The sequence below is a fragment of the Centruroides vittatus genome, unplaced genomic scaffold, assembly GCF_030686945.1.
Source record: "Centruroides vittatus isolate TY-2023 unplaced genomic scaffold, ASM3068694v2 contig_18, whole genome shotgun sequence".
NCBI classification, from domain to species: Eukaryota; Metazoa; Arthropoda; class Arachnida; order Scorpiones; family Buthidae; genus Centruroides; species Centruroides vittatus.
In genome coordinates, this window is record NW_027121101.1 from 4,619,152 (window position 1) to 4,635,063 (window position 15,912).

Below are 15,912 nucleotides of genomic sequence, written 5' to 3' on the forward strand. Positions count from 1 at the left end.
TTCTAATTTAAAATACTAATATATATTATAAGTTCATATTTCAGTTAATTTAATATTTAAAATTTTATTCCAAATATTAATTTATGAAAAGCATCAATGGCTTCTGTAAACAGTTTATACTCTTTAATGAATAATGCCGAAGAATAAAATCTGTATCAATGATTTAAATATATGAGAATATTCTTCTTCGAAAGAATAAAAAATATAATAGAATTTAATTTAATAAATTAATTTTTTAATATAATTGACAAACTAAAATATCCTTATTAATAGCATTAATTTTTATAACTTTACCGTAAACATATCATTCAATTTAATTAAAAATGTCAATAAGCCTATTTGTACAAGCCTACAAATATTAAATAATTATTTATTTTGTTATAATATTTATTAATAATACAAATAAAGAGGTTTTTGTTAGGGGTGAAAATCGGCGGAGGGAGGGATAAATCAGGATACAAATACATCGTATCTACGTATTGTATTATAGTGCTTTACTGATTAATAATAATAAAAAATTGCAAAATTTAAATCTTATATTAAATTTTATTTTCTTATAATTGTGAAAATACAAATAATTTAGATGAAGTATAAAATTTGAAACCGTAAATAGCGGATGAAGTTCGTGTGTTATTTGCTGTGTAAAAGCCTTTTTTTTCAGTATTAAAACCAATCATGGACACGGTCACATACAAAAATACAGATCTGATACATTTAGCGATATTTACAATTGTTCTTTTTCTGATCACATATAATTAAAAAGATGTCTTAATTTCTATTATTCGTCTGTTTTTTCTTCCGAGGAAGACAATTTCAATTTATTGACGTCGTCGCGACCTTCTTTAGAATGTCGCCATTTCATTCGTCTATTTTGAAACCAAACTTTGACCTAATCAAAAAACTTTTTTGTAAGTACTAAAAAGACTATTTACCGATCTTCAACGTTCAATTCTAATACGTTTGTATTTGTTGAATTGAAATAAAATTACGCACCTGAGCATCTGTTAAACCTAACGTAGCGGCTAATTGTCGTCTATCGGGTTTGGTGATATACTTTTGTATCATGAAACGTTTTTCTAAACCTTTTCTTTGTAGATTGGAAAAAACGGCTCGAGACCAAGATCTCTTCCTCTTATTCGTGGTATTACCGTCATCGGTCGAAGTACCTCCATCGCACGCTAGAAATATGCAACAAATAAAAAAAAAAGGAACGAATTAAGCGTATCTCGAAAGTTTAATGCCATTCTTATGTGACAAATTATTGATTTTCAATTAAAAATTTGTCAGTCATTCTCACGGATGGACAGTTGCAGACAATTCGCATCTGAGGACATTTCACTATCAACTGAAAACAGCCCAGAAGCCGTGAGTCATTCTCTTATCACCGCAGACCTACCGTTTCTGGTAAGGGTGGTCAACTTTCCGTTGTGTGTATATCTATATAATTTTTATTCTTTATTTTTTCCTTATTTAATTGCATCTATTTATAATCTCATTAATACATTTTACACAGTTTAAATTGAAATACGATTAGAAATTTCATATCTCATTTATTTGATAAAATATTTAATTTTTATTATTTACTTAAAATTTTAAACAAAAATAAAGGCAATTATTGCAATAATGGCCGTATAAAATATTTATTATCTAAACTACGTGGTAATTTGAAATAAGAAAACATTTATAATTCAGGAATTGGAAGTAGATTTAGTAAAATTTCATAAGAAAAAAATCCTTTTAGTAATTTTTAAACGAAAATGAATAAATCAAACACTTGTTTACAAGAAAATATTCTAAAATATAAAGTTATTTTTACATTAATTTTTTAATTCAAATGTTTACTAAATTGAGTATTAATTTCTCTATTTATTTAATGTTTTTAATTACGATGAATAAGAAATTATGTTTAAACTAAAATATGATTTAAATAGATTGATTTCTCATTAGTCGTTTCGGTAGACATTACCAATGTGGTAATAATAATCTGTCTTATTTGTTAATAAAATAGATTATTCGGGCCATTAAAAATCTGAAAAGATTTCGAATTTATTTGTAAAAATTAATTATCCGGATCACGATCCAACGTTTAATCGTCTCTCTTTTAAGAATGGACTTTACACATTTTAAACTTTTATTTGCTCATAAAAATTCATATAAACAAAACTGAGATTTTTAAATATTGAATATAGGCCTACACATATTGTTTCTTTTTAGATTAGAGTCGTAAGAATAAGTTTGCAGTGAATTTTTTGAATATAAAACAGTTAATACAGTACTTAAAGTAAAATTCTTACCTTGTGTATAAGTAGTAAATTGATTAATAATATCGGGCGTGCACGATACAAAATAAGATCTGATAGGCTCGTAAGGTCTAGCTATGCAATTATAACAATTGGACAAATTATAGTAAAATTCCGTCTGATAGAGTTGGATGTTGTTTTTTCCTGTTAAAAAAGAAAGGGGAGATTCGTATGCGAATAGAGGAGAGGCAAAGAAAGGAAGAGAAAAACTCCTACCTTTATCAAATCCAGGTGAAATGTCGTCGGATAAGATTCTTTCGATGCCGAATTTTAATCTGGAGGAACGTCGTAAATGATCATTATTCACTTCATCTCTGTTATTAGGGCGAACTAAGTCAATGACGCTTCTGTCGGAATAATATATGTTAGAATTGGTTTTGGCCTTATCGCGATCGTAAAGGATTTCTGCGACGGTGAAAGATTTTTTAAAAGTGCTGGAAGTTGGCGGAACGGAAACCATGATGGGAAATTACTCCGACTTAATACTAACACGTGCTTTTGGCTCTCGCTCCGATAGTAGGTAGAGAACGCATGCGCTTTACGTCACACCAGGCAAAGTTTGTTGATGTATTCGTTGACGGTGGCAACGGATGATAAGCAAACATTAACAGCTAAGAGGGACGAGATGCTTTTCGTTTAACGCTAATAGTGATTTATAGATGAATAAAAAGCTTTTCGAATTTGCAATTTAACCAAGTAGAGATATTTTTAATTAGTCTAAATAGGATTTGGAAGAGAAGACGTGGTCTTCTGAAGTATAACGCGCGATCAATAAAAGATTCGAATAGCGAAACGAGTGTTCAAATTACCGGTCGAAAAGTAAACAGTCATTTATTAGATTTCTTGGCGACATTTGGACGACTAAACCTAAATGCGCTCTATACATTCCTAACAAATAATCTATTATAATGATTACATTAAAGGCTTGTGTGGCGATAAGGACCTATTGGATGTCTAGCCAAGTCAAGTACAGCTGTCGCCTCCTAAGTCCACAATATAAGCAACTATTGCCGTACACTGTATACAACTTAACGTCTTTTTCCTTGTATCAACTTCTTAATGATGTCGGCATTCTGTAATGTTAAGCGTCTTGAGTCATTCTAGCCGAATTACTTCTTGATATTTATTCTTCTCCTTTACATATTCTGTGACATGCAAGTTAACGATGTTGTAATTTTATCGTCCTGTAATACCAGTTTAAAGTGATTTTTTACCGACCAGAAGAGATTCTTAAGTAAATGCGAACTAAAAATAATTAATTAAATGCTGAAGTAATTGCTCCCATCTCGCATTATTGGCTGAATGACGAAAGTTGTGGAGGTGGATATCACTTAGCAGATACGTGACATTTGTGTGATGTCGGATAACAAGAGTCCTACGACATTATCAATTCGGGCCGTTGTCGTATTTCAAATTGCTGATTGACAGTATCGTTTCCTACTAAAACTCTATAGAATTTTAATATCGGCATTAAATTCATAATTTAATAGCCAAGTGCTCGAATCCTAATTTGGATTTTAATGTGATAGTCAGTGCTTAATGGTTATTATTATCTACTAAGTAGGATACCAATGTAGCTTATGAAATGCATATATAACAGTAAGCACGACGAGCATTGGTCGAATAATGCATGCTTCGAATGCTTGTATCTAAATATAACGTTAATTCAAACCACAATAAAGTTATAATGACGCTCTTACCAGTTATAAATAGCCGTTTTCTATATGATTTACTAAGAATAGATTGCTTATATTCTGTCACTGCCTTTAAAAAATGGCGATTAGAAGTGATAGCCTATATTTAATCATTTTTAATCATTTGCGGACCATTAATTTAATGATAATTTTTTTCATAATTTTAAACTTTGTATTAGCTTTTCTGATCCTTCGATAAGATATTTCAAATACACTGTTGACAAAACTAACAAAAAAAGAAAAAAAAAGGTTATGCACCAAGGTAGGCTTTCTTCTTTGACTCTTTCCGCCCTGTAGGCACTAAGAGGGCCGTTTTATCAATTTAATCGTGGATTCGGCCAGTCCCAAATGGTGCGGGACAGGGCCCAAAACACCATGAAAATTCCTGGGACTTTTCGACCCGTCTAGATACATTCGCTGGTCATCCTGCTCTGGATGACCAGCGAATCAGTAGCTGCACACCTTAATTGCCTCGGCTATCCCTGCCAAGGAGTCAGTGTTGGAATCGAATGAAACTTAATTAGTGCGAACGTAATAACGATGATGATAAGTGATCACAGTATCATAGCAAAGTACAATTTCCTATGGAACAACAGGGTAATTTAAAGAAACCTTCAGTACGATGTACGATTTCCTCTTGCCTGGATACATGTAATGATGTGTTAGAGCATGAAGGCATACAGACACTGTATGCTATTCCACGACAAATTCACTCACAGATATTGCAACTACTGCTCCAGATCCCTTACACTCTTAGATGGCTGAAACTGTCATCCCATCTGATCCCACAAATGTTCAATGGGCAATGAGAAAGTATGACAACATGATGGAGACATTCTTGGAAAAATCTAATTGTGTACAGCTGAGCATTATCTTGCTGGAGAATGGTTGTTTGTAGCCCTGCCATAAAAAGTAACACAAGAGTGCAGGATTTCCTAAACATACCATTGTGCTGTCTATATTCCTCATACCACTATTAGGAGTGATTGATTTTCATATGAGATGGTTTCCCAGGCCAGCATTTCAGCAATTGAACACACGTGTTGTTCAACAGTAAAAGCAAGATTGAAGTGCTCACCAGTGGTCTTCCACACACTAACACAGTGGTTGTCCGTTCCCAAACAGAACTGGAATTTGTCACTAAAGACAATATACTGCCAGTCCATAGCAGTCCTTGCCTCTTTGTCACAACACCACTGCATACAAAACCAATGATATTGGAGTGCTAATGGAAGGACACACAGAAGATGCCATGCATGCAAATATGCCTCTGCTAGTTGCCTGTCAATGATATAAGAACAGGGTTTTGTAGTGTCTCTGGATGGTGGATGAAGATGCTGTTGCAGCTATTTGTATTTGTCTCACAATCAGATGATCACCTCTTATGGTGGTCTGTCTTGGGCATGCACAGCCTGCCCACGATGTATGTGTGCCCTCACATATCCACTGCCCCAACACATGCTCATAGTCAGATCAGAATGACCCAGATGGTTGTCAATTCAGTGAAATGTTTCTCTCAGCCCAATGATGCAGCCTATCTCAAACTCCATCAACATTTCCTATGGAACAACAGGGTAATTTAAAGAAACCTTCAGTACGATGTACTTCAGTATCTTTGACTGCGTCATACAGATATGTCTGGCATTCAAATACCTCCAAGCAACAGATATACTGAAAACTTTAAACACATTAATCTGCAAGCCTTTTTATAAGATGCTGGAGTAGTGATTTTAAGAGACTCTGGTGGCATTATCTGGTAGCTCTATGCCAAGTTTTGCAGTAATCAGGCAATTCTATCTAAATGTGTAACTTTTGGTCAATGAGAATATATATTTTTACTGTCATAAATATTCACATAATTCATTTTTGAAGAAATTAATACTTGATGAAGGAAAAAAAATAAAAAAAATTAAAAGCAAAAACTATCATTGCACATGTTAATATAAAGATAGTAAATAGAAATGGTCATTAAATTATAACATTTTAATTAGTAATGTAATAAAATAATTATTATTTTGAAGTAGTGTTTGGCAATGTTGATATAAAATAAATAAATCATAACTGTTGCTACATTTCACTTCAAGCTGATACATTTTGAAATAAAATTTAGCAGCAATTTTACAATAATTTTATATCAATGATATTTTATTGATATATTTCACTTTAGATAAAAATATATCAATTTTCTTTGATTATAATTTCAATAAATATAATGTTGCAAGCAATATGCTTTAGATACACAATTATAAATAATATATACTACATTTTTAAATAAATAAATAATGTATATACAACTATAAATAAATATATACTATGTCTATGTATTATTCATTTTAAATTATTTTTAATAAAATACAAACTCAAATTAGTCTGCGTTGTATATGTAATGTCTATTAACTAGTGATGTTTTTAATTAACAAATATTAGTGTTATACAAGTCTTTATATAAATAATTTGTAAAACAATTAACCTGTAACATGAAAATTATTAATAATAGATTAATAATTTTGTATGAAAACAAATGATTAAAATTGCTTTTAAATATAAAAGTACACTAATTTGCAAAAAAATTTAAAATACATTTTTCAATTGGTTCAAAGATATTTCCATAAAGTGAAATTGTCAAACTATAACAGAATATTCATGTAATGAATGAATTAATAATGCATTTCATTTTATATTTAAAACAACAAGCAATCTATATCTATTTTTAATTTACTTATTAGTGAATATTTTTCTTATTTATATAATAAGAAAAATATTAATTTTTAACTTTCTTCAATTTTAAATAAAATATATATAATATAAATTTTATTTAAAATATTTTTAACCTTTTTAAGGTCATCCTCAATTGTTCATGTAGAATAGATTTCTAAAACAATTTAATTCTAAATAGAAACACTAGGAATGATATTACAAAGGGTTGAAAATGTTTTGAAGTTAGAATAAAATGGCTGAAGTAATGATGTCACAGGCAGACTGTGTCTAAAGAATTAAAGTAAGTTAAGATATCCCCACTCAGCAGAGCCACACCAGCATGGCCTATTGAGGAAGGACTTTGCAATTGAACTGTATTTATAACAAATTAATGTAAATAAAATATATAGTACTGTGCATTAAATAGAATAAAGGAAATTTCTTGAAAAAATCATACCAAATTAGTTGTTTCGGGTATACAGTTCCACTTTTTACTGAACAATAGAATATTGAGTAACAATGAAACCACTCTGAGCAGTCCCAATAGAGCATTTATAAACAAAAACAAAATAAATTTTGCCTTGGAACAATATACTCTGATATAGATGTCTTGAACTTGGTTTCAGTTTCTTTTTGACTTTTCTTTATATAAAACAAATATAACTTGAAAACAAATTTAAATTTCTAATCCAAACATCCTTGTATGGCAATTAGTTTTCGATAGTGATATTTATGTTTAGTCTTAATTCTCAACTTGACAAAAAGAATTTTAGTTTTAATAATTTTTAATGTATAATTAATTACTTCATAAAAATTTTAGAAACTAAAAACAATCTAGAAAATACAAATGTCTGCAAATTTCACATTTATTCATACAGACATAATTGCTGTTTTTAAAATTACAGTATAATTTTTAATCACAATATAAAAATACAGAAATGGATATATTACCTTGAAGAAATTATATATTCAAACTAACAAACTTTTTAATAAAAATAAATGTAATAAAAAGGCAATCCTCAAAAAATACTGAAACACAAAAATGAAACAAAACTTTCACTTAAAATGGCATTTTTCACTGCAATGGGTCACGTAAAATAAAACAAATAAATTCAACTATTGTTGGCTCTTCTTCTCCAATATATTCTACATTTTTCTTATTAATCCATGGTTTTCTTTTTCTTTTCATTAGTTACTGAAATAATTTCACATTTTAACTCTTTTAAGTATTTGAAAAAATTAATGATTAAATGTATAAATTATAAAACTATTTTAAAAGCTACTAAAACATTGTAGGTGTATATATTATGGTATAACATATTATTATTTATCACAGTTATTATAAATGAATTTTGTTTAATTCTGAAAAAAATAAACAGTCTATGTTATAAATATATCCTTGGTCAGAACTAAAAGTTGTCAGAGAATTTTTGGTTAAATTGCAAATTTTTTAAAATATTTGCAAAGTGAGAAGCTCAAGACATTCTAGTGAATAGCTGAAGAAATTAATACTTGAGCCCAAAAAGATGAAAAAAAAAACAGATCTGGAACTGGAGTCAAACATTTTTAAAGAATATGAGCAGCTTTAGCAAAGAATGGGAGCTACGACTAGCTCCAACTCTGGCTCCCTGTTTTCAAAGGGTCCTAACAAATTATTACTCAGTAAAATGTCAACGTTATTTATAGATTTAAATGTACTGATTAAATATGTATGTAATAACAGAAAATCCCATTACAATCAGGGCCGGATTTACCAATCCAGGGGCCCTGGGCACAAATTCCGGTGGGGGCCCCCTTTAAGAGTAGGCAAATTTGATGATTTAGAAAATTTACACAAAATACTGTACTTTCAACTACATTTCAACTAGGAAGTTGTAAATTTCATTTAAAAATAAGGTTATTGTAAACTTACATATATATTATTGTGTAAAACTAATTATTTTAATTTAATCGAAAAATACCTATGTAAAATTTTTTCCTGAAATTTTCCGATGTTTCATAGGTTTTTCCCGGGTTTGGTTTGCTTTGCCTGTGGCCCTCATGATTAGGCCACACTAGGCTGTCGCAGTAATAGAAAAAAAAAAAATTATGTTTAAACATAGTTTTGCGGGGGCCCCTATTTTGTGGGGGCCCTGGGCACCGGCCCCAAATGTCCTTATGTAAATCCGGCCCTAATTACAATATTTCGTAATATATGCAGTATACGGATCTAATTCTCAGTTATGTGGTAAGTCAGCTTTCCCAAACTAGGGACAACATATCATGGAGGTCTGCAGACTACTTCCAAAGAACATATGAAACATACAGAAGTTATCTAGCAATGCGTGTCTATTTTCCTAAAAATATATCGTTAAGCTGTGTTCAGACGGGCACGCGTAACCATAACGTAACACGTAAACGGCATAACGTGACGTTAGTATATGCCAGGAAGCCATTTCAGGGGCAAGAACGTCCTTACGTTGGAATCGATCCCAAATCTATTTTGACGGAAGAAATCTTACGCTCAGCCAATCAAAATTGTCCCATGAGCATACAGAACGACAGGAGGAAAAAACAGGAGGAGAAAGATACCTAATTTTATAGTCATACTTGATTGGCTAACCGTAAAAGTTAATATGGTCGTATGAACACTTGCACATAACGTAATGGAACGGATAGACGCGACCTTGACATAAGGTAAGCGCCTGTCTGAACACAGCTTTATAAACACAAGTTTCCTTATAGAACATTTACTTATTTTCGATACAATTAGTATGCGTACAAATAACTTTTCTCACGGTGTGTACTCAACATACATCCGTATTCAACGCTGTCTAAAGAGATTTTTAACAGTTTAAATACAACCAAATCTGATATGGTGACATTCAGGACATGCAGTAACACCTGAAATGCATTTCCGTAAAAAATAAAAGTGCTCAACCTCGCCACTATGGCATTTTTGGCGTTGCAAGCAACGAAAACTCAGTTTTGTGGATGCACTTTAAAAAGTGTGGTTTATCGAAGACATGTTACAAATTTGGCAACCTTGAAAGACAGTATCATACTATGCGAGAAGCATCACAGATTTAATTACGGCCGGCCATTGAACACACGACCATTGTTTAAAAAAGTATATCGACTGTAATCAATATTACCATAATACGAACAATATTTTAGTAGCTTTTAAATAATAATTAAAATATTACAAGAGAACAAGAGTTAAAATGAAGACGAATTAATTCAGTTATTTTATATCAAATTGTCAGTCAAAAGGTACAAAATTTCAACTACTCCATGAAATCTTGTAACTTCACTACAAGCATCCAACTCTGAAGGAGAAGTTCCCCTTAAAAGTTGGATGCTTTGTAGTAAAGCGATAGTAATATATAGAAGAAACAACATATTTTTAATATATTATTGAGTATGTTAATTCCATATTTTACAAAAGCTACAACAAAAATTTTCAAATCTACCAGGTATTTATAAATCAAAACTGACAGTAACACCTGAAATGCATATTCTGTAAACAATAAAGTCTCCTTTACCATTTTCCTGAAAAGTTCCTGTATGATAAGTTCGTAATAAAAGAAAATTTATGCTAAATCGAAATATCTTTTTATATTTGTTTTAATTATTAGTTCGTACTTTAAGTTTATTGAAAATAATATTACTTTCCCGATTCTGTTATATAAATAAGTACAGCGATCGATCACAAAATGATCCCTCAAGATTTTTTTATTTTTGAACTCGAGGACCTTGAAACGTCGAGAAATGCAAAAAATTCAGGATATGTTTCTATATTATGGATGTTAGTGTGTGTATGGGGGCACATTTAGTTCATCCACTTTGAAGCTTGATAACTCCTGTGTCCTTTGTTGAAAATTTCTGAAATTTTGCAGGGATGTTTGTGTATAAGAAAGATTGATGCTATTAAATTTTGATGATTAAGGGTCAAGGGGTAGGGAGATAGAGGGGGTCACGTGTCATATTTCGAGTGGGGTCGGAGTCAATGATTTTACTCGTTATTAGCATTTTTTACAATTTAAAAAAAAAAATAAAACTCCTCTTTATCCTCGAAATTAAGCTTTGTGACATTTTATAATAATTAATAATATAAAAATATTTAAAAATAAAATATAACAGATGGCACCACGCACTTTTTAAAAATATTTTGCTAGGAAAGTTACGCAACTCGTTGCTGGATTTTTCGAATATTAAATCTGATTTATTTTAAATCGCACGATTGTTAATAAGATCATTAGCAATTTAATTCAAATTGTACGAATGTCAATCAATAAAAATCTTGTCATCGCCAAATACAAAAACTGCTCATCAGCAGCTCTTGCATCAGATAGATAATAAGATAAATCTTTCACTTCGATGTTTACGCCTGAAGTGACAACTGAACTGCATTAACACGTGCTTTAGGCATTTGTTGATGTCATGTTGGTATGTATCTAAAAACAGTAAAGATACATCTTCATCTAAGGATTAACTCAGGCTTAGTCTCGAGTTTAACTACAAACTACTGTGTATGCTTGGTTGTCTTAATTGTTTCTTTCGTAAACAAGCGAAACATTCTAATAATTTTGCAATAATTTAAACTAAATTCTTATTCTTCTAATACTGAGACTAGTGATCTTTATCACGTCTTTCTTAATTATCAGCAATAAACAGAGATCAAGATTTGTTTTAATCTTGATCTCTGTTCCACCATTCACTTTATTCCGCCTATTTAACAATGCATTTCGGATTGGTGTTATCCAATCGCTACAGATTTTAAATTTTAAAAAACAATTTCAAGAAAATGCATACATTAACAAAAGGAAATTAAGATTTAAATTTACAACAAGTATACAAACGAACCTCGCGGCTCCAGTGTCCATTAAATAAGTATAACGTTAAAACTAATACTAATGTTTCTTTTCCTTACGTAAATGAAAAATATTTTAAAAATACTTCATTAAACGTGACATTGTTTTAGCCCCGAAGTTAAAAAATACAAAATTAATGCTAATTTAAAATCTAGTGATTCAACAAAAACAAATTGTTTAAATATGGCAGGAGTAGTTTACAAGTTGAGCTGTACTTGTATAAATAAAGTACAGTACATTATATACAGTAGGTGAGACTAAAAGAGCATTAGCAGATAGACTTAAAGAACACGAGGTTAAAATACCACCAATCTCCACGGACCCCACATTGCGAAGAAAGTAATTGTAATATAGATCTTGTAATATAATAACAGAACCGGGACTTTATTGCGATCGGTCAAAAAATGAACTCCTCAAGATTTTTACAATTTAGACTCGTTGGACCTTGAAACGTCGAGAAACACAAAAATATTCGGAGATTTTTTCTGTATGTACGGATGTTGTGTGTAGGGGGACACGATTTTTTTCACCCTCTTTGAAGCTTAACTCCTGTGCTTTTTGTCGAAAATTTCTGAAATTTTGCAGTGAGGGAGATTGATGTTATTAAATTTTGGTGTTAAATCCTGATATGATAAGCCCTTCTCATTTAGCCGTGTTTTGATAAGCTATTTTGTTTTACTTTGTATTTGGGGCTAAAAGCGCACTTAATGCAGTAAATTTTGGTGGTTAAAGGTCGAGGTGGTGGGGGTTGTGTTGTGTCTCGAATAGAGTCGGACCTAATAAAGATTTTACACGTTATTAGCATTTTTTTTTCTTTTTATAAAACTCATCCCTACCCTCAAAATTAACCTTTTTTTCCCATTTTATAATAATTAATTATATAAAAAGTTTTTCTAATAAAATATCATAACAGATGAGGCAGTTTTAAATATGTCGCCGGGAAAGTTAAGCAACTGGTTGCTGGATTTTTAATATTAGTAGTGATCATTTAAGAGTTACAGTTAAAAATTAACTATGAAAATCGACTTTCTATGTGTTATCGTGGATTGTATTATAAACATGATAACGTATTTTCTATTTGAATAAGTGGTTTATTTTTTTCTTTCGATTTATTTAATAATTATTAAAACTTATAATTACTGAAACTACAAGTGAAACACTATTATTTCTTAATCTTTTGAACAAATAAGACTTATTAATCATGCTTTTATTCAAATAAAAGTGTTAATGTATAATATTTTAATACATAAGACATTAAGAATAATCTTTAAATCAACTGTCTGAGCAAACATTAGTAGACTTAATATTAAAAGGTATTGTTTAAATAAATTATGGAAACGAAAAGAGAAAAAGAAAAAAGCAGACAAACTCCATGTTCATATTGTCATTTCTGGATTATAAAGATTTCAAAGACCATGAATTGTATCTAGTAAAGTAACGATTAACGATAATTGCTTAATCTTTGTCTAACTGCTACAATAAATATATCATAGGAAAACGTCAAGAAAAATTATCTTTAGAGCTTGCAGTATCTACAAAACGCAGAATAATTCTCGTGTTTTGATATAGAAACGATCAAAAAATTCTTATCGCTCCTCTAATGATTTTTAACAAACATAATAATTTAATGTTTTAAGTGAAATTGTTTTGATCTACTGAGTAATCAGGGATCTGGATCTCTCTGACTGATCAGTGATGCATGAGATACTGGGGCTCGAGATACTGTATGTTTCCTCCGAAATACAATTGATTTTGGTTTTTTATTTTTGTGGATAATAATACAAAAAATACACAGTTAAATTCTTTTAAAAACATATAACACTAGTATAGGCCCTTCCGACCCTTTTAAAGTTAAAATCAAACGTCATCGTTGTACGGCTGTAAGTGGTGGCCATACTACTTATGTACTGTACTATACGTACTTAAACGTATTGGAGATAATCTTTGCATAAAAACATAACACTTACGTTAACAATGCATGCTAAAACAACTTTTATTAAGCTCTTATTGACATTATTTCCGTTGCTGCATGGCGTCATACTTCCTCTAATGATTTATATCAAACGTGATGTAACAATGTGTCAGTAGTAACGAATAATTTCGAGTTACAATAAATCTGATTCCAATTGTGTTCCTAACTCGAGTGTGGGAGATAAAGGCCTAATTATTGGCATCAAATTGTATTAGATACATTTAGTTTACAAGTAATTCCAAAACTGGCATTCAAAAAGAATAAATTAATGAAAATTATGTTTGTCATAAGTTGAGAATAGAGTTGCCAGACGTTTCGGTTTTCGATCTCATCCCGAATTCAGAAAAAGAAAATGGCGATAACTTAATGTCCCAGTTGCAGATAGCGCTGTTTATTTAATGGACGACAAAAATCGTGAAGGATAGAATGATTTTTCTGTGATTTTTACTCCTTAACGTAATATTATATGTGCATAAAAATAAACACAGAAAATAGTATAAGCAGAAACTCATATTCGTGTATTTCCAATATTAGCAGCTGGATATTTTCCGTTTTCGAGAGGCTGAAATTGGCAGAACGATTAACAAGAATAAAGAAACAACGGATGAAGAGACAATTAAACTAAGTTTAATGTTATCTTAGACGTGTTCCAATGGAATTCTTATTGTAGGCTATTAGACGGTGCTAGTATATATTGGGCTGAAATTTGAAAAAATCGTAACCTATAAATTTCCTTAATTTCGAGAACGGAGTTAGATAGATGAAAGCAGAGACCAGATATGGAAAGATTAGGGACAGGAGGCACCCAATTAACTGTATTCGTTTTGCACCATCACGTCATTCACGTTATTTCAATTCAAAAATTTTCCCTCGAAAGAAGTTAGATGACCGGCACGACTCTATTGTTAAAGGAAAAGTATGATGTACAGGGGCAAGACACTACTAATTTGAAGTGGAAAGCATATATTTTAAATTAAAAATTGCAGCCCGACATTGTAACGTTGTCACACCAAATAATTGCGCGTTGTTTATAGCTTATGTTATTTTAGATGCGCATTTACGTGCACCGAAATTCAACTGATTGAAATATAACCCATGTATTGTAAACGTTGTGATCTTGGTTTGTAAGAAATACATGAATGCACAATATAAATCAGCGACGTAGTACATATATTGTAGTTCGTATTTATTATGCTACAAATAGAAAGTTTAGAAAATTGATAAGTTAAATTTGCCATCTTTTTTTTTTTAATAGAAAAGTTCATATTTCGAAAATTCGTAACTGGAGAAACTCCAGTGTTCAAGATCGTGAAATATTGAGATTATTGAATGTATGCAAAATATTTAGAAAACATCATTTTCTTTAATTTTAATTCAATGGAAATCTGCTGTTTTTGCTGCACTTCTCTATAATTTGTTGTCCCAGATACTTATTACAATATCGTGAAGATTTATTTGTTCTTGAAATACAGTACCTTTAAGAATTCTACAAAGTAGTTTTGTGTTGAAAAATCCAAGCTGCCAAGTTGATATTCTTTAAATTTAATAAAGCGTGTAAAAATTAAATGAACAGATTCAGTTTTAAAGTTAACAATAATAATTTATTATACAAAAATTTTAAAAAGCTGTTTACAACGTATATTTTCCTTTCACAATATTTTACAATTCATAAAAGTTTTTCATATCAATGTATTCACACTGGAAGAAAAATTATTTATACAGAATGATTTATTTCAAGGTTTATAACCATTTATTACCTCTTTTACATATAATTTTGCAGAGATTTTACAATATTTCAATCAATTTGCATGATACTTCGAGTCAGATCGAGTATAAAATTTTCTCTATCAACATAAACTGATCCAAAACAACTGAAAAATTTAACTTATTAATTCTAATATCTAATATTAGTAGATTAGCATCTATGGAAATTTGATATACAATTTCTGGCATATTATCGAAAGTATAAAATTTTTACTTTGCAAATATCACCTAAAAATTTATATTTGTTTGTATATTTCAGTTACAAGTAAAAGTAGTAAGAAAAATAATAATTATAATGTCTGATTGTAGCAATGGACGGCTGAAGTAAATATAGAATAAACAAGATTATTTTAAAAATTGCTTATTTAAAAATTATCATCATATGTAATAAAGTCCATATACTCGTAATTAAAAACCAACAAGGATGAACTAGCCAATGTAATTATTCTGCTGAATTAATCAATGCACCTTTAACACTGGATGAAATACAAGGAATGGTAATATTTTTGACCCTTTAACTGGGTTACCAATCTTCATTCCTAACAGATGCTGGCATTCGACTTTCAACTGTTCACATCTGAAAAAACCAACTAACCAAATCAAAACTGTTAGCATTCCTTATACTTTACTCA

At 30.4% G+C, this 15,912-nt stretch overlaps 1 protein-coding gene across 1 annotated transcript; it reads right to left on the reverse strand.

Moving 5' to 3' along the window:
• Positions 1–526: 526 nt before the first annotated feature.
• On the reverse strand, positions 527–3,279 carry H2.0 (Homeodomain protein 2.0). Its single transcript, XM_067263992.1, has 4 exons — positions 2,517–3,279; positions 2,295–2,444; positions 994–1,178; positions 527–889 (listed from the first exon to the last, which is right to left on the reverse strand). The coding sequence occupies exons 1-4, from the start codon at positions 2,758–2,760 to the stop codon at positions 779–781; spliced, it is 690 nt and encodes a 229-aa protein (XP_067120093.1). The 5' UTR covers positions 2,761–3,279; the 3' UTR covers positions 527–778.
• Positions 3,280–15,912: the final 12,633 nt, after the last annotated feature.